Below are 21,945 nucleotides of genomic sequence, written 5' to 3'. Positions count from 1 at the left end.
ACGCCCCTCTCGTTACCTCGTGTGCATTCCTGATTGTATTCAGCAGCTTCGTGTTATTTCTGAGTAGTCCTGTGTATTTAATTCCGCGTTCAAGTCCGTTTCCCCAATTCCGTCATTGATGTCTTTACCGCGTGTCTGCCTGTTTGCTGTAATAAATCCCCTGTTCATCGGACTTCGGTCTGCCTGATTTTGTTTCCGCGTCTCCTGCTCGCTCGCCCGACACGCGGACCTGACAACATATACAGTGCCCTGCAAAAGTATTGGAACACTGTAGCAAGGGCAATTGATTTGTTTTTGCTATGTACTGTACATTTGTGTGTGAGATCAAAAGATGAATGTAAGAAGACAGATCAGAGTTTCAGCTTTTGTTCCCTGGTATTAACATCTAGATATGTTGAACAGCATATAACATAGCACGTGTTGTATCAAACCACCCAGGTTTTCAAGTGCGTAAAGTATTTAAAGAGAATGTTTTAAACTAAATTGTAGTCAAAAATTCTTAAAATTTGGTTGCATATCTCTTGCTTGCAACAACGGCATCAAGCCTACGACCCATAGACTCCGGCAGATTTCTTGTTTCTTGTTGATTATGCCATTCCAGGATTTTACCAAAACATCTTTTAGCTGTGTTTTGCGGGATTTATTCCTTCATGAAGGTACAATGAATGTTCCAAAGATCTGGTGATTGACTTGGCCTGCCCAAAATCTTAAAATTTCCCCCCAATGAAGTCCTATGTTGAGCCTGTGGTGCTTTGGACCACTGTGTTGCTGTATAATAAAGTTCCTCCTTATTAGCTTGGATGCATTTCTCCATAAATTGGCAGACAATATGTTTCTTTAGACTTCTGAGTTCATTCTGCTGCTACCATCATGTGTTACATCATCAATAAAAATGATTGAGCCTGTTCCAGAAGCAGCCATGCAAGCCCAAGTCACACAGATTAGCTTGTATGTTTAGAATCATAAGCAGGTCTCTTCTTTCGCCATACTTTGGCCTTTCCATCAGTTTGGTAGAGGTATATCTCATCAGTCCATAAAACTTTTTTCCAGAACTGTTGTGGCTCATGTCTGTACTCTTTTGCAAATCCCAGTCTGACTTTCCGATGTTTACTGCTGAAAAGTGGTTTGCATCTTGCAATATGGCCTCTATATTTTGTTCTCCAATCATCTGTGGATTGTGATATTACTCCCGATTCTCGGCAGTCGACGAATTAGTGAGTTCAGCACATTCAGTTGAATCAGTTACAAGGCAATTCTCCTTAAGACCTCTATCTATCTATCTATCTATCTATCTATCTGTCTATCTGTCTGTCTGTCTGTCTGTCTGTCTGTCTGTCTATGTATCATCTGAAAGGCTTTGGCCTTTTGATAATGTATTTAAAATGCGTGTAATTACATTGTTGACCTCTGGTATGACTTATTTAATTGATTTTGTTTAGCATAAGTGACTAAGCCTTTGGTGTTGCATTCCCCTAACCCTATTTTTCCAAATGTCCATTTTAGTACTCAATTTTGGTAAACGCGAGGTTTTTCAGGAACATATTCGTTGTATTATAGCAGGATTGACCATATATAAAATTTTTTTGGGACTTAGTTGGCTCCATAAAGAAATGCTGAAGACAGACACTGTTATTAGTGATGGGAATAACAGCCCTTTGAAGGAAGTCGGATATTATGGCTCCATTCCTCCGAGAGCTTTTCAAAAGAATGGCTCATCCTTCCTTTATTTCTTAGGGGGTGATGGTAACTAGGTTTATCTGTAAAGAAATCACTAAGATAATGGTAAGGTTTAGATCAGATTCAGACTTAAATATCCCACCAATATAATTTCAGTTTGCATGTGTAGAGTAGGCTTAGCAGTACTATATTACTCATATTGCCAATCCTAATGTCAATGATCTGCATTGTAAACATTACACGACTTCTACTTTGTCAGTGAATTCACTACTTTGAATTTACCCTCTGTATGAAATGTGTTTTGTAAATATAATTACCTTCCCTGTAAGGCAATTCAAGCAACACTTAGTATTAGAAAAAAATGTCCTGCTCATTCTTGCCTTTAAGAAATGCAACCCGACGACGTCTAACTCTTGTTCTCACTGTTTATGTGCAGTTGAAAGGATATAAGGCAGACAGCATAATTTAGCACAATGATAAAAAGGACAACTCTCAAGTACGAATCGGTTTGCTTAGTTTGTACCAAGGAGCCGTTAAAAAGAACTGGATTGTTTGGAAACGTAACATCACTATTCATCAGTAATGATCAGATGTCGTTTTTGGAAAGAACACATACTTGTACCAGATACTCATTTTGACTGGATATTCAACTCACCTCTAGTGTACATACATATGTTTGTCTGCTTTTGTGTAGTTGTATTCCTGATTTGCTGATGTATTGCAGTACAGTACTTGGCTGGAAGTTCAGGGTTATTCATATTGGCAGTAGTGAGGTAATATTGTCTGCATGCCAGTGTAAATTACAACCATGCCATTCTTGCTGAGAGGCAAGGGGAAAGTGAGCTATTCCAGAGCTTCCTCTAAAGATTTGACCTGTCAGGTAAATAAAGAATTGACAGTTATTATGACAGAGAACAATGCAGATAGAAGAGCAGGTTTTCAGCGTTGCATGGTTAGATTTTTAACTTTTCATATCAGGCTGTGTCACTGTTCAAAAGGCATTTTGCTAACCCTTGTATTTGTATATGTATATATAACTTGGTGTTTGTATATAATCTCATGCTAAAATGTCTTATTTTCATTATTAATTCAATTAATTAATATTGTAATGCTTTGCTTTAGTACATTTGCCCCTATTCCAACCAGTAATCCAGTACATGGTTGTGAAATACATAATATCTTAACCCCAAGGACAGTAATTAATATATTACCTTAGGAATCGGTAGACATTCAGGTACAGTATATAAACTAAGTTAAAAAATGGCGGTTCATTGACATAGAATTCTACAAGTTTGGCTTCTTATAGTGAAAAGCAACATTTTTTGAGCTAAATTGTGCAAGAATTTTAATTTCTATATTAATATTTTATTTTGCCAGTAATCAAAAATAAGATGTTCAATGACAACAGGTAACACATTACTCCTGAGGGCATGAATTACTTAGTAACTCATTTACTACTCAAGTACAAATCATGAACAAATAAATATGGTAACTCATGAACCATTATGATGGATTAATGATAAATAAACATGGGATCAGTATATAATTAGTGATATTATCACTGATTCAATAATACATTAAGTAACAGTTAATTTTTTGTGGGCCCACAAGTTACCATTATTATGTATAGCCCAAAAATGCCAGTATACCATTAATCACATTAAACTGGTTTATCATATACATTTTTCCTGACATCAGTTTTGGCAACAACATTTATCCGGTTAAAAGGTTAATCCACCATGCTGTTTAGTAATTTCACCATTGAAGTAAGTGCTCCTTTGTTTAGAAATAAATGTCAGGTTTCATGTGGCATAATCTTAATGGTGCTCATTTCATGTCTCCCTTTCAGGGCTTTGAATGCAGTATCTACTGAAGATGGCGAGTTATCCAGAGCACTTTATCTTTTCCGCCAGTGGACAGACTTGGGCTTAACAAATGTCTACTTGGCCAATTACAGCGTTCTGCTCAGTCTGCCTGGCTCTTCTCCTGGCACAATCACTGATAAGGCCAGCAAAAAATGTTACCTTCCTGACGGGAATGCTTGCAACACTCTGAATCTTGAGACCATCTCCAGTGACCAGTTTTTCTCCTTCGCTGCCTATTCTGCCACCGGAATCCTGGAGGTATTGATCAGTATTCTTACGCTTAAAGAAAAATGTCTAACACATTTGTGAATTAGAACACTTACACAACCTCACTCCTACATGTACACTTTCTCCTGAAGGTTTATGTAGTGTGTGTGCAGGTTTTTGGGGTAACCTTTAGGTCACCTGTTCAAACCCAGGTGTGAGGACTCTTCAGCCAATCAGTCCTCTAATTAGTGACCTAATTATGGAGTTGCAGCGAAAACCTGCATACACACCGGCCCTTTGCGGAAAAGAATGCTCACCCCTGGTCTACACCAGTACTGTATATATATATGACCATTGCACATTGTTCATCAACATAGAAGGAATCTAGATTCAATGGTTGTTTCAAAACCATGTATTACAGAATAATGGAGATTAATTTCTCCACTCTTTGAGTGTTGTGTTGTAAACTGACAGAAAAAGGAACCGACATGCGAGGTGTGTAATATTCAGTTTGGAGAATTAAGGAAAAATTGCTGAGTAGCTAATTTTATATTCACCAGGTTTTATATGCAAGTTTTCCTAAAAACAAAGAACCACTTATCTCTTTTCAGCTCTCTTTGTAATATAAATGGGCTGAATCTTAGGGTTAACAAAATGAATATTAATGAACATTAAATATTTTTGTTGGAATCCCCTTTATAAGATATACACAGGAGGCAAATTGATAAAAAATGCTTTTCTTTATCAGGGTGGTAAGTATACTGTAGCTATGGAAGAAACTACAAAATTTCCTAAAAAGAAGCTGAAGCCTTACCTAGTGCAAGTTCCACTTTTATATCAGGATGCACCCAGCAATGTACAACCCAAAGCATTGCAATTTATTGGCTGAAAAAATCCATAATCATAATATAAGGGGTACATAATTTGTCAAAGTGATATTACTTTTATTATGACAAACTTCAGAAACATTCGAAATTCAGTAGAAAAAAAATGTCTTGTAGGTAAAAAAAAAGCACGTAAATCATTGCTGTGTTTTATTGATTCCCACAGGTTAAGTCTGCAAATCTTAATATGCTATGAGATTATGTATTTTAGGCATTAAATTATTACAAGGTACCCCCCTCCAGAAATGTGCACACACTTACCACAGTTCTATGTTTTATTACAACACCCCAAGTGATTAAAAGGCAGCATTTTTGAAGTATCTACTGTATATGCAGCTTCTGGTTCTTGCTCAGTGTAAGAGTCTGGTACAACATGTCTTAAAATTCTTGCACAATATTTCCCATGCAAGTTGAAGTGTGTGCAGATTGTGTATATTGCCTGAAAGTTAATAGACTTGACGTTTATATAAAAGCTTCATTTGTCTATTCACTTGATCCCCCCACACAAACAACTTATGAACAGGCAGCAGTGTGTGAAATAAGAGTGTGTTCTCTTGGCACAAATGTGATAGCTTGAACTAGAAACCCTGCTGAGTGAGTGGAAATACCAATGAGGGCAAAATGTGCATCCATGCTTTACAGCATACTGAAGAAATCCTTTACAGAAATAGGGGCAAAGTTTTTGTAAATATCTATTGCCTATATCCGTGGTGCTCAATTGGGGGACCCCAGACTGGAACACAATTTAGTTCAAGCATGTGTACCACCCCCCCACCCCCCCAAGTCGTCAAAATCTACCATGGGGGACCATTGGGGGCACTGGGCCTTGGCTTTGTGTAGCTGATGGAATTTGGGTGTATGTAATGGAAATTGAGGTATATACTGTAAATAATAGCTGTTACTTCTGTGTTTGCTGGCAAGACTCTACAGGTCTACATCTGGTCAAACTGATTCCTGGGCTGTATAAAACACAGTTATGATTGTTTTTTTTGTAGTTAACAGGATGGAAAGCCACCCCAAAGACTTGAGTATTGATAATCATACAGTGTATAACAGACTATTTGCTATTTTGGTTCTGATCAAAATGTCCTTATAAACCATAACACAAATTCACTAGACATATTAGAAGAGCAGACAGAGTATTTGAAAAGAGTTCTCTGTGTGGTGCTTTGTTTTTGAATGAGGATAATAGCCCCACACCACCTCCTATCAGGCTCACATGCATGGCTGACACTGCCATATTAATCATTGCAGCATAACAGTGTGGTCAGATTTTCATTAGTGTTGAATTAGATTTGATTTTATTCAAGCAAAATATGGTAACATCATCGAATGCTGTTTAATAAAAGTTTAAGGTTAAGGTATGGTAAAAAAAAGTACTTAAAACTCCATATATTCATGATAATATTTCTCTTGCTGATGGAAAAATAATTTTACTTTTTCTCTGATCTGCTGATCGTTCTGAGTGGAGAATAGCGGGAGTTTGTTTTATGCACAAGTTAATACCCTGACCTGGAAAAGTAAACAGCTCAATCTAATACATTTGTTAGAACCTACTTAGTTGTATTTGGTGATGGCCTAATGGTTAGGGAGTTATGTTTGTGATTGAAAGATTGCACGTTCGATTCTCTGACCAGCAAGGTGACACTAAGGTATGGGTACCCTGAGCAAAGTACTGCTCCCTGGGTGCTGAAGAATGGCTGTCCATTGCTATGTCGCATATTGGTTAAATGCAGTGGACGCATTTTACTGTCATGTGCTGTGATGTGTCAACAATGACAGTTAATCTCTTTCATTCTTTCATTTCACAAAATCCAGTTCTTCAATTGTATTTTGTTCTGTGATTTTTAAAAGAAAAGTGCCATGAAGAAATGTTTGACAGTGGTAATAAAGCTCATATTTCCCTTGTTCCTCCGTATGAAAGAGATTTCTGCACGGACATATTTGTGTTTCTAGTTCTTATGATAAATGAAATGTATTCAAGTAATGCAGCATCTTCTGTAGTTTAGGTTCGTTTGTGTTTGGGACGTCATATATTTGTGTTCAATACCGCACAGCAATGCAGTGTGATTTTATTTAACTGTGCCTCAGGATCACAGAACCATGAAAGCTGAATAACGCTTGGTTATAGCATAGTTATAACATAACTTAAAACATGTAAGGTATACGGTATAAATGAGCAATTATTATCCCTATACCATTGAGAAAGATTAGTGTAGTTTGGTTATCCAGCTAGTTTTGTCGCTGTGGTAAGTGTGCATATGTGTTCAGTTACCCTCTCATTTCCTAATCACCTCTGAATCCTTAGGGTTTCTGCATTGCAGTGTTGACCCCTTGCAAACAGAAGGCACGGCAGCCTGTTTCCCTGAATAATTAGCGCTCGGGCTTGGCAAATTTTCAGTACCAGCACAGTACATTGAGATCCGTATTGGTAACGGCTTCCGCAGATCCCCGGTGCATGCATTTTTAATAATAATTCTGCACTACCAATATGTTATTACATTAAAGTGCATGACCAGAAAGAAAAAAAACCATATGTAATCTTGCAGAATGCTTGGTTACTCTCAGAAAGGGTTGGTTATTACAATGTGTCAACTCTTCATCACTGCATCCTTAGCAAAGACCTTTAAAATTGTATTAATAAATACTGTTGGGACTGTCTAAGTGGTGTCATTTCCACTTTCTAACGTGACACATTGTCGGCTTGAAGTACTCACATTAGCTCTTGGTTCTTGACTTGCCCCTGAAGTACGGCCAATTCATTTGTCACACATTTGCCTCACACATTTGTCTGGTTATAATATGGTAATTATGCTCTAAGTTGCCATTGCATGCTCTCTGACATATTCACAATACGTTCCTCTCAGCACCGGTAATACTGTGTTGCAGTTTTACTTGTGGTATTAGAGATAACATTAAAGCTTTTATTTTTAGTGCTCATTATTTTTAAAAAAGACTAAACAAAATATTGTTCTCTGTTCTGTAATTATAATATAAATATTGGTTAAATGTCATGTACGCACATAGCTTTGTCATTTCAGAACAGCATAGCTATGCACAGTGCAAACACTAGGCATTTTTTTTCCAATAAAGGGTCAAAGACATACAACAAGGTGTCATCAAATTGTAGAAAACAAAACTAGAACAGAAGAAAGAAAAAAAATAACAATAACCAACCAAGGCAGGCTGGGGGGACACCACACCAGACCAGCTCAGAGACCCATCCCCAGTGCACTGGGGGGCCACCACACCACACCAGACCAGCTCAGAGACCCATCCCCAGTGCACTGGGGGGCCACCACACCAGACCAGCTCAGAGACCCATCCCCAGTGCACTGGGGGACCACCACATCAGACCAGCTCAGAGACCCATCCCCAGTGCACTGGGGGGCCACCACGCCAGACCAGCTCAGAGACCGATCCCCAGTGCACTGGGGGGCCACCACACCAGACCAGCTCAGAGACCCAGCCCCAGTGCACTGGGGGGCCACCACGCCAGACCAGCTCAGAGACCCATCCCCAGTGCACTGGGGGGCCACCACACCAGACCAGCTCAGAGACCCACCCCCAGTGCACTGGGGGGCCACCACATCAGACCAGCTCAGAGATCCACCCCGGTATGCCGGAGGACCCAACACAAAAGGGACGGCAGGCAGCTTAACAAAGTGGTATCTTTGGAAGTGGAGAGATTAGGGGGCTGGTGACAGTCAATATCAGAAGTAAAAAAGGGAAGAGAGAAAGAAGGGAAGAGAGAGAGAAAGAGACAATAAATAAAATATTTCAACCATCAGTAAAGCTTAATGCAAGTATAAACATTAATACTAGTATGCAAAGAAATGAAAGGAGGGAAAGAAGAAGAGAAAAAAGGCAATAGAGTAGGTGCTTCATAGGTAAGTATAACAGTGAGGTGTCCAGCATATAAGTGCCAGATGAATAATTACAAAATAATGATGCTAATAATAATGATGACAACCAAAGTAGAATAAAAAAAAGAAAATGAATAAAAAGGAAAAGGGGGTGTGATTGAAGTAATACCAGATGTTATTAACTGTAGAAGTCCTACTAATGGAGGGGGAGGAAAGAGATTGAGTGTGTAAGTTGGTTTGCGTGTGTGTGCATACATAAAGAGTTTGGTAGAACAGTGGTTACTAAATGTATGTAGGAGCAAAGCCGGTATGAACCACGCAGACTGAAATTGAAGAGGTTGGGAGGAGCATTGGATATGACAGTAGAGGGGACCAAGACTGGATTCTGCTGGGTGATTTGGTGATAATGGAGGTGCAGAGACTTTCCAGAGTGAGAAAATCATTTAAGAGATTTTTCCAATGCATAATGCTTTTTTTCTCGTTTTCCAGTTCAAGAGAAATATGTTTTTGGCGACAGCTAGAGCCACGAGGAGAAGTCTGTAGATTCCTTATTTAAGCTAACAGATGTAGCAGCCCAGAGAGAGTGATGGTGAATTTATGATATCTTCCCAAAAATGGTAGGCAGGTCTGCATAGGCAGAAGGTGTCTGGGACGTTAAGTGTGCATTGCGAACAGATATCAGACTGTGCTAATCCCATTCTAAACATCCTGTGACCAGTGAAATGGACTCTGTGGATAACCTTGTATTATATAAGATGAATGTTTGTGTTATTACTCATTGTGAATGTATTTTTACAAATGTTAGTCCAGAAGTCTGGGTCCCAGTGAAAGACACATGCTGTTCCCACTTAGAAGTTGGGAGGGAGCATGTCAGAGCATAATTTGAAAGAATTTTATAAATTTTAGATTGCAGTTTACTTTTGATGGTGATTTTGAGAAAGTCTGAGATCAGTGGGGGGAGATCTAAATCAGTATCTATGAGAATTTTAGATCTAACAGAGGATTTCAGTTGAAGATATTTGAAAAACCGTTGACGGTCCATTACAAATTTCTGAACCAAGAAGGGGAATGAGACAAAAGTATTGTTCTGAAATATATCCCTGAGATGGATAATCCCTTTGTCAGACCAAGACTTGAAGTGAAGTGGTTACCATTCACAACTAAATCTGGGGTATTCCAAATTGGGGGGGGGGTCTTAGAAGGTAGAAAGAGGGTCTTGGTGATTTGGTGGAGTCTCCTGCGATTGACGGACACTTAAATCATGGGTGACGAATAATGGACTGGCTGAGAAAAGGTAAATCAGAGATATAAATTTGATTTCAATGCCCAATGTCAATCCAGTTCTTATCCAGTGGCTGATTATTAATCCATCTGATGATATACTGAAGTTCGCTGGCTAGATAGTAATGCCTTGGAATTTGAGTTTTTGAAGCATAGTCAATTTGATTCTGGGTTTTTTATTTTTCCAATGCAACTTATTAATGATTAAGTCCAGGGTTCTCGGCTAATTGGCGGTTGGTTGTAATGAAGTCATTGTAAATACATCATTCATTTTTGGAAGAGCAGGCATTTTGATCATTGCAATCCAGCTTATGGGTGATACTGGTAGATTCATCCGTCGTTGGAGATCATCAGCAATAGTCTTAAGTTTGATTATTCGTTTTAGAGAGGGGAATGAATTTTGTAGGAAAAGTATAATATCATCGGTACTAATCTAACTAATTTTTTTCTTACGCCTGGGAAAAATAGTCATTCATATGTATAGAACATTCATAAGCAGCATATAAGTAAGTAAAGTGACAGCTTAAACTAAACATTAAGACTAAGGTATATTTAATGTTAAGCTATACTTCCTTGCTGCTTGTGAATGTCCTATAAATGTATTATAAAGGCATCATGAATCATGAAGGTGCAGTTAATGTAAAACTTTACCTAACATAATCAATATAATTAATACATACTTATTCTCAGACTTAAAATTCCCTCAAAAATTATTAATTTATATTTTTAAATAGTTGGCTTATTATTCTATTTTTCCAGATTGATTGTAATAATTTCCAGCAATTGTACTAAACAAAGGGTTGAATCTCTTCATTGTACTGATTTACTGAATCATTGCTTTGTTTAAATTTCAAAAGTTGTGAGCAGTTCTTGTTTTTCACCAGGGTGAGATGATCGACGTTCAGTACGGAAGCACAAGAGATTTAAGTCAAGTCAATACTTCTAACCAAGGTACCAACAGAATTGCACTTTTGAAACTGGGACAAGCACCCCTAATTTATAAGGTAAGCATCTGTACGATTTAAATAAGTCCATTCTGCCATTGCAGAAATGTCTGTCGATGGTTCTCTTGGATACTGACGACAATAATGTTATATAACCAATAATGGATGCACTAGAAACTCAATGACAAAAATGATGTAGATATTAAGTCTAATGCATCCCACAGACTTTATAGGACTCTATAGAACCCTATTATTTAAATCACAGTCCTCGGGGTCCGAGCACTGCTGGTTTTCCAGCCTTCCTTTACCTGTGAGCCAGGTGTGAAGCCTCTGGCCAATCAGAATCAGTAATTATCAGTAACTACCTGGGAGAACTGAAAACAAGGCCTGGATTTGGAATCGAGGTCCAGATTTGAAGAACCCTGCTATAGAACTTAAAAATAGCTGACATTAGCTCTCCTATTGCAGCAAAGATGGTAAGGCTGATTCTGTACTGTCTATTTGTGTCGGAGATCAATGGCTGTACTCTGCTGATAGCATTTACAGATGGTATCTTGTCATATGAGTAACAAGCAAGGCTAATTAAATTAAATTAAATGGCATTACTATATTTAAAATAGTTATCAAAAAACATTATTTGAGCACTTATACAGTTTTGTTTTTTTCATATCCTGGGGAGTTAAAGGTTTCCCATACCTGGTCTACTATGTTTATCATATAAACATTACAGCTTTATCATTTTTAATGACAGGATACCTTTAAGCAACTGCACCATGCCGTTTATGTCAGCTCCATATTAAATTGTATAATCATGCATAATTTAATCAATAAGCACTTTTAAGAGATATATGTATGAAGTGACTTGGTGAGTTTTCATATAGCTCAAAGGTGCGCAGAATAGTTGGTTGAAACTGTGGCACAAGCATGACCTTGTCAGTAATTCATTCCTTGTCATAATTAGAAATATCATAACTTGGCAGCTTGCCTACATTTCGGTGCAATTAAGGCAATGGCACATGTTTATAAAATGCACTCTGTGCAGATCTTTTATATGATATATACATGATATTCTTAAACCAGTGGTGGATTGAATAACCATGCAAACCATGCCAGTATCAGTAAATGAAATTGATTAGTATTAATTGAATTCAATAATTAATATTTTTATTTAAAAACCTGTAAATAAGCAAAGTGGCATCTTGTCTCTGGTGTACAGCAGCATTGGGCCCTGCCCTACGTGAAACCTGAACCAGAATCCACAGTTAGAAGGGGAAGGCATGGGTGAAAAAAAGCTATTTGTTGATGTGTTTCAGTGATAAATTTTGTGGTTTAGTGTTGCTGGCATTTTCCTATGTTTTGATTTTTCTGAGACTTTCGTCTAATCCTACCACTTATTGCTGAGGCAATACCTTTGTAGCTGTCGAGCACTCAAGACAATGCATGTTTTTACATTACGTTTTAGGTATTTAGCAAACAATTTATTTTTTTTGACAAAGCTGGGTCAGACCAGTCGGGGGTTAGAGGGCTTAACGGCAAACTCACTCTCTGCTGATTCTGAGATTTGATCTGATGATCTTCCAATAACAGGCACAACAGGTTAATCCACTGGGCCTCACACCACATACTGCATTGTCATGTATATTCATGGCTGACGTGTTAATCTGCAACGTAAATAGATTGGACACCCAGTGACAAATGCCATTAGAATCTCTGACATCTCTAACATCACACAGTTCATAAGCAGAACGCATGAATGTTTAAACTGTGGTAATGCAAAGTACACAGACATTATGGTGAAGTGTTTGTGATTGACTGAGCACAAATATTTGGATATAATGGGAAGTTTATTTGGCAGGTGAAATAGGGATTTGGGCATCCATGCTTAGCGTTTGCTATTGAGCATGACTAAATAATTTTTGTGACACACAGAGTCATTGAATAATCAGCATCTGGTTTCCGTTATGCTCTGGTGGACAAATTAATAAAATTTTACCTTCACCTGCTGGTCTCATTACATTGCGCATTGTGAAAAGATGAAATCATTTTAAATGTTGTTTCATCCTTTCAGCCTTTTCTGCAGAACAAATCTGAATGTCAAAGTTATACATTTTAGTTAGGAAATTCCTGACTGTTTTGTTTGTTTGTTTTTTGTATTACCCCGTATCTTACCAGCATAAGTTCCAGTGGAAATCATCAACTTGTCCCTTTATATATATATATATATATATATATATATATAGGCGTGTGTGTGTGTATGTATATATATATATATATACTTTATATATATGTTTAGAAATGACAGAAACTCAGCAATGAAGTAGCAGACCACGTGAAGTAACAGAGTACATAGTGAGCAAAAGTCATCAAAGCTCTGTTGACCGAATAACTGCAGAGTTCCAAACTTCCTCTGGCATTAACCCCACCACGTAAGCTGTGCACCAGGAGCTTCATGGATTGGGCTGCCATGGCCATGCAGCTGCATGCAAGCTTCACATCATCAAGCAAAATATCAAGCATTGGATATAGTGGTAAAGCACGCTGCTACTGGACTACTGGTGTAAGACAGAGCCCTGTCCTTAACCCTACTGAATATTTTTGGGATGAACTAGAATGGAGATTGTGAGCCAGGCCGTCATGTTCAACATCAGTGCCTGACCTCACAAATGCTCTTCTGGATAAATGGGCAAAAATTCCCACAGACACACTCCAAAATCTGGTGGAAAACCTTTTCAGAATAATGACAGCTGTTATAGCTGCGAAGGGGGACCAACTCCATTAATTAGTACGGATATAGAATTGGATGTCAGATGTCGTAAAAGTTCATGTAGGTGTAATGGCCAGGTGTCCCAATAATTTTGTCCATATAGTATGTATGTATGTGTGTGTATGTGTATGTACAGAGGCATGTGAAGTACAGAGATCGCTCGTTGGCAGTGACGGCTGCAAAAGGGCACCATGGGGCAGCATTTAATTTCCTTATCTTCTCCCCAGTTCTGTGGAGGACGGTTCCGTGTCCCAACTGGGGCATTCAGTAGCTGCCAGCAGCTTTCTGTTCTCCCTGGATGACCATGAAGAAGCCGTGGTAACTGGTATCCCACATGGAGTTTACGTGTGGCAGATTCCCAGTGGTCCATGGCATCATGACACTTTGAAAACATGCATGTGTTGTATTTATATATTTGTAAATTCCATTAATCAGTCTTAAACCAATCCACTGTTTCGTAAAGTACAGTCTTACAGCCAAGAGTTACAAAGAGCTTTACAATAATTTGCTGTAATGTTCATGTAGGCAATAAAGAAAAATAGAATCTAAATTGTCAATTGTTAAGAAACTGGAAAATGGTGTCTATAAATGGTAAATTGGAATTGTAAATAGTAAAATGTAAAATGGCTTTTTTGTGGTTATCTGAAGTAAGCAATTAGGGTTTAGTGATTCAGGTTTTGGGGGTGAGAGCTGTGCAGAAAGTTGTCAGGCTGCCATTTAAAGCAGATCTGTTCTTTAGACACGTCTCTGTTCCAGGCGTCTCTCCAGGTCCAGCTGACTGTCTGGCCTGTTAGCTATGACCTTGCGGGAGTAGGAGCATAAAACAAAGGTATAGTGTTGATAAATGGTTATACAGAATTATGATAAGCATCTGAATGTTTTATTTATTTATTTGTTTGTCTATCTATCTATCTATCTATCTATCTATCTATCTATCTATCTATCTATCTATCTATCTGTACTAGATAGCCTTCCTCAGTCTTGTGCAGGAGTGTCCCAGTGACACCATTATTGGAAGAAATTCCCATTATGTTCATTGTTTCTGGCAGTATTTTAATTAACGTTACGATTATTTTTTAAGGTGACTTGTGGTTTAAGCCATTAGGTGAGACACAGTACAAATTAAGTTTCTCTCCTTGGATTGGGTGAAGTAGAGGGGGTGAGGTCAGGGGCGGATTAACGCACAGGCTAGATATGGCTTAAGCCTAGGGGCCCCATGTGTGCCAGCCTGCAAGGGGGCCCCCATTGGCGCGGAGGGGGGCGGGGATGGGGGGCCCACAGACTACTGTAGCCTAGGGGCCTCTGTACACCTTAATCCGCCCCTGGGTGAGGTGCATGATGTCTGCATAGCATTGAAAGGTTAAGTCATGTGTGGAGTTGATGAGGCGCAATCCAAGCCGGGTTCATGCAGATAAGATTCGAATAGTAGAGGGATGGTTTCTGAGATGGCTGAATATACCGGCCTCGGTGCAGTAGGCGTGCGTGATGGCTTAACCTGTCCTGAGAAGAGCTGACAGTATCAGATGCTGTACAGAGGTCCAGATGACTGAGAACAGAAGAGAAAAAAGGCAGTTCATGGGGAAGAGTGCCAGGCAAGCAGGCAAGCTGTTCTTCTCGGAATTTATACAAGTGTCACAAGCAAGACTGGGACAACTTAAATAAGAATATTAAATGTCCTGAAAGGCAGATGGGGTCTGGCTGAGCCAGATAGATCACATGTGAACTCGACTGGTTCTAGTGCAATGAGGAGGAAAATGTATACAGCTCTGAAGGGTGTGTGAGTGTGTGTGTGTGTGTGTGTGTGTGTGTGAGTGTGTGAGGGGGTTAAAGCTGCCTAAGTGAGATATGGTTGAAGGGTGGACGATAAGTTACAACAGATAGATATACTGTACATGTGATGTGCTTCTCATGTTTATATTTGGAGATAAGGTGGATGCTATGGAATACAAGCAGAATGTGAATCTGAATGGGAAGAGCTGATTATAATCTGCAGTTTCAAGCTGCCTTACATCAATTGGGATATGGTGGCTGAGAATGTGTTACAACATAATGGAAGTAACCGGTAAGTTTATTTAGCCAGATGTGACCAGCAGGTGCTCAGGTGACCCTGTGAGAGATGAGCTCTTATACATTGTTACTCATTTTTGCACATTAGTGAAGAAATGGAAGTTGAAAGGGTAAAATTTCAGAAGACTAAATTATGATGAAATTAAACAATCTAGATTGTTGAGAGATAAATGCAAAGCTGTATAAGGTCTTTTCTTATAGTTATTTTGTTACAAACATGAATAATTAAGACCACTTGGGACTCGAGGTAAGTGGAAGATGATAGCTAAATGAGGGAAGTCATTTTAAAATCCGGTAGTTTTCAGACATTGTCAAAGATCCAAAGAGCCTTTGATCCTTGTATAGCAATTCAGTGCTGAAAATAAATAGAAACTTAAAAAGGGTATTCGGAAAGCAAAGAAGACAGACATTAACTCAGCTTTCCCCAGTAATACGATAAAAGTCAGTAAAAGTATAAAGTTGCTCTTTACTAAATACAAACAATTAGCCTTAAAATATGCCAGGATTTTTTTTAATGGAGGTCCATAATTTAGGCTGACATAGTAACATTTTAAGCTGTAGTCAGTGTAACTTTTTTAAGAAAATATCTATTTAAGCCTATTATGTGATTTACTTGCACTGGCATTTGATATTAATAGCTCACTAGGATACACAATAATCTGTTAATCTTTTAACATTCCATACATTATTTTGTTCAAAAAGGGAAAAAGTAAAGCGGCTATATTTGGGGTAGAGAAGGTTACAATTTTGATGTGACGCTGTAAGCAAACACTGTGACCGCAAAAGATTTCTGGTAATATACTGTAGGTAAATTATGGAACTTGCAGACAGTTGGGAAGAATAAATCATAATCTGTTTAATGATACTAGACGTGCACTGTGGAATACCATATGGGGAGACAGAACCCATCTATGATAAATATCTGGGGCTGCATGGATGCCTTCATTGTTTCATTGTAGTACCTTAATGTAGCAGTCAATACGATGCATGGATACAACTGTAGGTGAAACCCAAACAGACTGGGTGTGACTGGGTGTGCAGTTTACTAGTGAAACCTCTTTCAGAGTCTCCTCCTTGTCAGTGAAATGCTGGTGGAGCTGTGGGGTTTTCCTCCAAAAGTGTGTGCAGTAGGTTAATTGGCGACTCTAAGTTGGCCCCGTGAGTGTGTGTGCCCTGCGCTGTGTTGGCGGCTGCCCAGGGTTGGTTGCTGCCCACGCCCAATGTTCCTGGGATAGGCTTCGCCCCCCCCCCCCCCCCCACGGCCCCGGTTGGGGTTAAGTGGTTACGGGGGTGGGTGGATGTCACTGTAGCATACTGGATAGATAAATGTTACATGCAAACTTCATTTATGAAAATCTGCTCTCTACTCTTACCATCTCTCAAAACTGGGAGTTATTGAGAACTGAATTAATGTGCTAAATGACAGTTGTACCCTTAAATTACGTCACGTGTGCTTTTGTGTGTGTGGGAGTGTACCTGTACTCAGCATTACTTAGAAAGTCTGCTTTCCCTGTATCCGCAGCTCTCGCTTCTGGCTGATGCTGGCTTTGTGGGGGTGCTCACCTATGTTGACCCTTGTGACCTCCCCAGCCAGCAAAGTCAGGAAGATAAAGCCTTTGGCATTACTCTGAACCCGGGAGGCGACCCGTCCACTCCTATGGACCCCAGCATCTGTGAGTAGACTTCTTCTAGTCATTCAACTCTAGAGAGGAAAACAATATAAATGAAAAAGAGAGCCCTGTGTGAGAATATGACATTTAGAAATATAAAATTGGATTGACGTGTCTTTTATTTTTATCCCGGTCATTCAGTCAGTGGCTGTCAGGGAAGTGACGTCAAAGCAAGTCCAGTTGCTGTCATAAATCTTATTATTTGTGAGACCACAAACATGTCCTTGAAATACTGTTTTTTTACAGTTATATCTATGTAAACAACTTCTGTACAATGTCTGGTGCTAGTGGATTCATTATCAGTGGGCCAGATGTCTGTGAGGGACAAGTAAACAAAGTAAAATGGGGAGGCAGGTATTTTGTGCAGGTTTTCTTCATTTTGCTCAGTTTTCAAAATACAACGTTTCATGACAGAAATGTGATTCAAGAAATGCATAATTTAAGAATTACTATGCACAGAGCAGCCGTTAGCGTGGTGCAAAGGACATGAAGTCATTACCTGAAGGTTACTGGTTCCCAAGAGGGGTCTTGATGTTGTACTCTTGAGTAAGGTAATTAACCTGAATTGCTCCAGTAAAATGTCCCACAGGATAAATTACTACACCTGTAAGTCACTTCAGACAGAAGTGTCAGCTAAGCAACAGAATTTCTGTTTTTTTCTCCAGTGCATACTAATTGTATTTCTTTTTCTGTTCTTTTTACTGTTTTGACTCTAACCCGGTATATTGTGTTGTGGGGGACAATGGTGGCGGAACAGAAGCATTTGGATTGTTGGGTAGCAAGGAAAAGCATTTATAGATGAAAATAAAGCAAGAACGTAAATGCAAGAGCAGGAAAGAAAGGGCAATGCTAAATCAAAAGGAAGAAAATGAAATTTAAATGAAGCACCCGAGATACACCGCACCCGAACACAATCGCTAAAATAATCTTACGAAAAACTCACTTCAAAGGCTATCGCATTTATGTGCTGTCAGTGATTTTGAAGCATTTCTCCTTTTAGAGTATGCGTCCAAAAGATTGGTCCCTTTTCCTTGTAATTTTAGAAATTAACAATCTGCATTATTTTAGATTAAACGCATCTGGTAGATTTAATTATTCCCTCACACCTTCCCGCTTTGTGGAGTTTGCAGGTTCTCCCTGTGTTTGTTACTGTTTCCTCGAAGTATTAGTTTTTTCTAAGTGCCAGTTTTTCGAAGACATGCAGTTAAGTGAATGGGTATCTCAGAATAACAGTCTGTGATGAATACGTGCCCTACAATGAATCAAATTCGCTGCCTTGTGCCCTGTGTTACCAAAGAGCATGTGCTGGATGAGAGACTGAGAGCTGAAATTCATCTGTATATAAATTTTGATTTCCACAGTCCTTTTAAAAATTGCAAGTGTGTCATTGTTTGTTTAAATTTAGCCTTTTAATGAAATTATTTCATTAAGCTGGAAAGAAGTAAATATCCCTGTAGCTAATAATATACAGAACAGATTAAATAGATGTGCTGTTTCGTAAAAAAGACACTTTTTTAAGTATTTAATTTTTGGTTACCTAGCTGTGCCATGTGCCAAATCCAACATTATGAAAGTCCCTTAATTATTCATGAAAATTTGGAATATGCTAAATTAATTATGAAAATATTTTCAGTATATGACATATTTTTACATTTTCCTACCTAATGAAGGGAAAATCAGGGGTCAATTTTCCACGCATTAACGGTGGCTGAGAGCCAGCCAATCAGCTGCTTCCTGGATATGCCCGAGGGGAGCTGTGATTTGCAGCTGCATAAGCAGGAAGACCAGCCTGAAGGGACGTAGTTCAAGCAGGTGCTGACCAGGAGCGGAGCACTGAGCTATCTCAGAGCTAGAAAATTCTGCCCCCCCTGGCAAAATGTCACCAGGGCCCTCAGAGCATGGGGGAGGGGGGGTGTCTCCCTAAGTAGATTTTGCTGACCAGGCCCTACTGCCCCCCACCGAATCTGCCTGGGTATCCATGCCCCTTCGACGCCCCTGTCTAAGGGGACTTTAAATTGTCAGGACTGTGACAGATTCCTTAGATGTTGAAAAGAATAGACCTACAAACTATATCACTACTTTACTTCTTGGACTCATAGTCGGATGCGTTTTTCTACTCTTAGGCTACATTTGTGATACATTTTCATTATGGGAATGAATTTAGAGCATATTTTGCTGCGATGTCTAATGGCCGAGGGAGTGTGATAAGATGTCCAGGGTGAACAACAGAATATTAATCACTCTCAGCTGGAATTTCCATGGGATCACTGAAGTTTTATATATTTTTTATCATTTATTTTAATATACCAATATTGTAACCGTGAAATACCGCGCAGTATGTGAAGGACAACTGGAGAATTCAATGTGTCTGACTGTGTAACAGAATCAACCTTTCAAAAACGTCCTTTTCCATTTCTGCTCTGTCCATGGGAGACACCAACTGCCTTTTAACTTCAAGTGGTTTTTACATGTTAATTTCTAGCTACTGACAGGTAGATCTATTCACAAAGAAAGGATCGTATCCCCTGAGTTATTTAGAAACCTTGTTGAAGCCGAAAGAAGCCTTTGAATAGAAATGTAGTCATTTGCATATTTATTTAAATATTCAACAGTCATGGGACCGGTGCTCAAACCTTTAATGAACAAATGCCTGCCTTCTCCATCCATGGGCTGGAATACCAAAAAGCAGCGTCGCTCCTGACAATCAAGTGCATCAACACTTCCCCTGACCTCACCCCTTTACAATTGTGCAAAGAAATTAGCTTCATCCTGCATGTCATAAGAAAAAGGGAACTGGGAAGCCACAGATGCACTGCAATATACCAAGCCGTTTAACTGTGCACATGCATACATACATTCATGTATTGATGGACAAATTCCTATTTATATGGGTCTCATTCTGTTTTTATTTACTTATCAACCATATTCTCTGTTGGGGGGATATCGTGCTGCTGCCAACATTAACGGCAGGATCTGGTAAATTCAGTGGGTCACATGTTAGAATCTATAAAGTAGGTTAGAAAGCTTCATTGTGCTTAATTATCCTTTTAATGAAACATGAAATGTTTGAAGACTGCATTTGCATTTGTTTAAGCCCCACAATGCATTGCACTTGCAGCTTTTTAAAAAATTCTTTTTGATTTATTAATGCATGCTGCTGGTGTGAGTGGATTAGATGTCAAAATTAGTTCCATGCATTTAGGGATAAACCCTTTGATGCATTTCTATCAAAAGTTCATTCATTCAGGCACATTAAAACCGCTGACATAGGGCAATATTGTGTTCAATCAATTTGGATTATTCTCCTAAACAGCATTTTCTCATTCTATGCCTTGGCTGGTTTTATTGAAAATATCAAAATAAAGAGAGATAAGAATTCAGCAATCCTCTGCATTGGTGAAAATATGCTGCATTGTGTTCCTTTGAACATATTTTAAACTTGATCACTAACCAGAACTCCATTTCCAAAAGCCATTTATCTATCTGTTTGTTTGTTTGTTTCCAGTACTGGTTCAACTTCCAGTTACTTCCTTTATTGTGGAGGGATCATGCTGTTTGCTATTGGACCGGTCTGTTACTCCATTATAGAAGATTTAAAGCTGAAATAGGAAGTAATGAGGAAGGAAGCTGCAAACAGCTAATAAGAGATTTGTGGGAGATGCATGTTCTTCATGGGCTTGAATTTAGTTTTTTTTTTTTGTGGGGGGGTGAGTTTATTCTGCTTATATTGTTTACTTGTACAGCAATAGTTAAAACAATGTAGCAATATATTTGCCAGACACACTTACACATTTATCAGAAACTGTCCTTTATCTAGGCATCATGACAGACAAATTTAACCCGAGTTAATCTTGATATGCAGAATGTTAATCCAGACCTTTCTTTTTGAGTTTAGTATTGGCTTTTAAAAATTAAATTAGCATACACTTGTTAGTCACATGGTAATTGGAGGATAGGGCCATACAACAAAAAGTCTGCCCTCTGCTGGTTGCAGAGATATTGCATTACAGTGGGCTAGAGAGTAAACCACAGAGGAGATGGTTGCAATAGAACATTTTAATTATCTGAAAATGGACAGGTTTTATGAATTGGCAGTAATTAGGGGCTTTTCATTTAAAAATGTAAACAAAGAAATGAAAACAAATTATATCAAGCCTTTTTTGAGCTCAATTAACCATTCATCTGTTGTTGCACTATTCTAAGGAGAGCTCTAAAATGAAAAATAATTTGATAGATAAATTGCTTATAGTCCTTCGTAGACACTATTTTTCCAAAGCCAGCACAATAAATCCAGAGTGGTTTGACTGTTAATAGTTTTAAACATGTCCGAAGGAAAGGCTTTTATAAGTTCCCTTTGTTAATCAGTTAAAGCATATCTTTCATAATTTCAGCTGATTGTCAGTGCTTCACACTGATGGGACTGTCAATCAATGCACATCCCATATTTGTGAAAGTGCTGCATAACATAATAATTGTTAATGTAACATGTCCATTTGTATATAGGCACTGAGATCCAAAGGACTTGTATTATGTTAATTTTAGGAAATTAAATGTGTCATAAACTGGAGTCTAAACAGTAACTTGGCCCTCATTGTCTATGGCACTGTACTTAAAATACTTTCTTAGCTAGGTACTTACATTCAGGTCATTTGTGCTGTTCATGTGGATACCTGATTACGTTAAGCAACATAAACCACAGAAAACATACAATCAACCTCAT

General features: G+C 38.6%; 1 protein-coding gene across 2 annotated transcripts in view; it reads left to right on the top strand.

Annotated features, from left to right (window-relative positions):
- LOC111860531 (inactive N-acetylated-alpha-linked acidic dipeptidase-like protein 2) overlaps positions 1 to 21,945 on the top strand; it is a 208,336-nt gene that overhangs the window by 104,974 nt on the left and 81,417 nt on the right. For both annotated transcript variants that reach the window (XM_023844313.2, XM_023844312.2), the window contains 3 exons: positions 3,527 to 3,800; positions 10,665 to 10,784; positions 17,078 to 17,228. In XM_023844313.2, coding sequence (XP_023700081.1) covers positions 3,527 to 3,800; positions 10,665 to 10,784; positions 17,078 to 17,228 — 545 coding nt within the window. The remainder of the gene's footprint in view (positions 1 to 3,526; positions 3,801 to 10,664; positions 10,785 to 17,077; positions 17,229 to 21,945) is intronic.

This window comes from Paramormyrops kingsleyae, chromosome 15 (assembly GCF_048594095.1).
Source record: "Paramormyrops kingsleyae isolate MSU_618 chromosome 15, PKINGS_0.4, whole genome shotgun sequence".
Lineage (NCBI taxonomy): Eukaryota > Metazoa > Chordata > Actinopteri > Osteoglossiformes > Mormyridae > Paramormyrops > Paramormyrops kingsleyae.
Note: the sequence above shows the minus strand (reverse complement) of the source record. Positions and strands in the feature narration are given on the sequence as shown.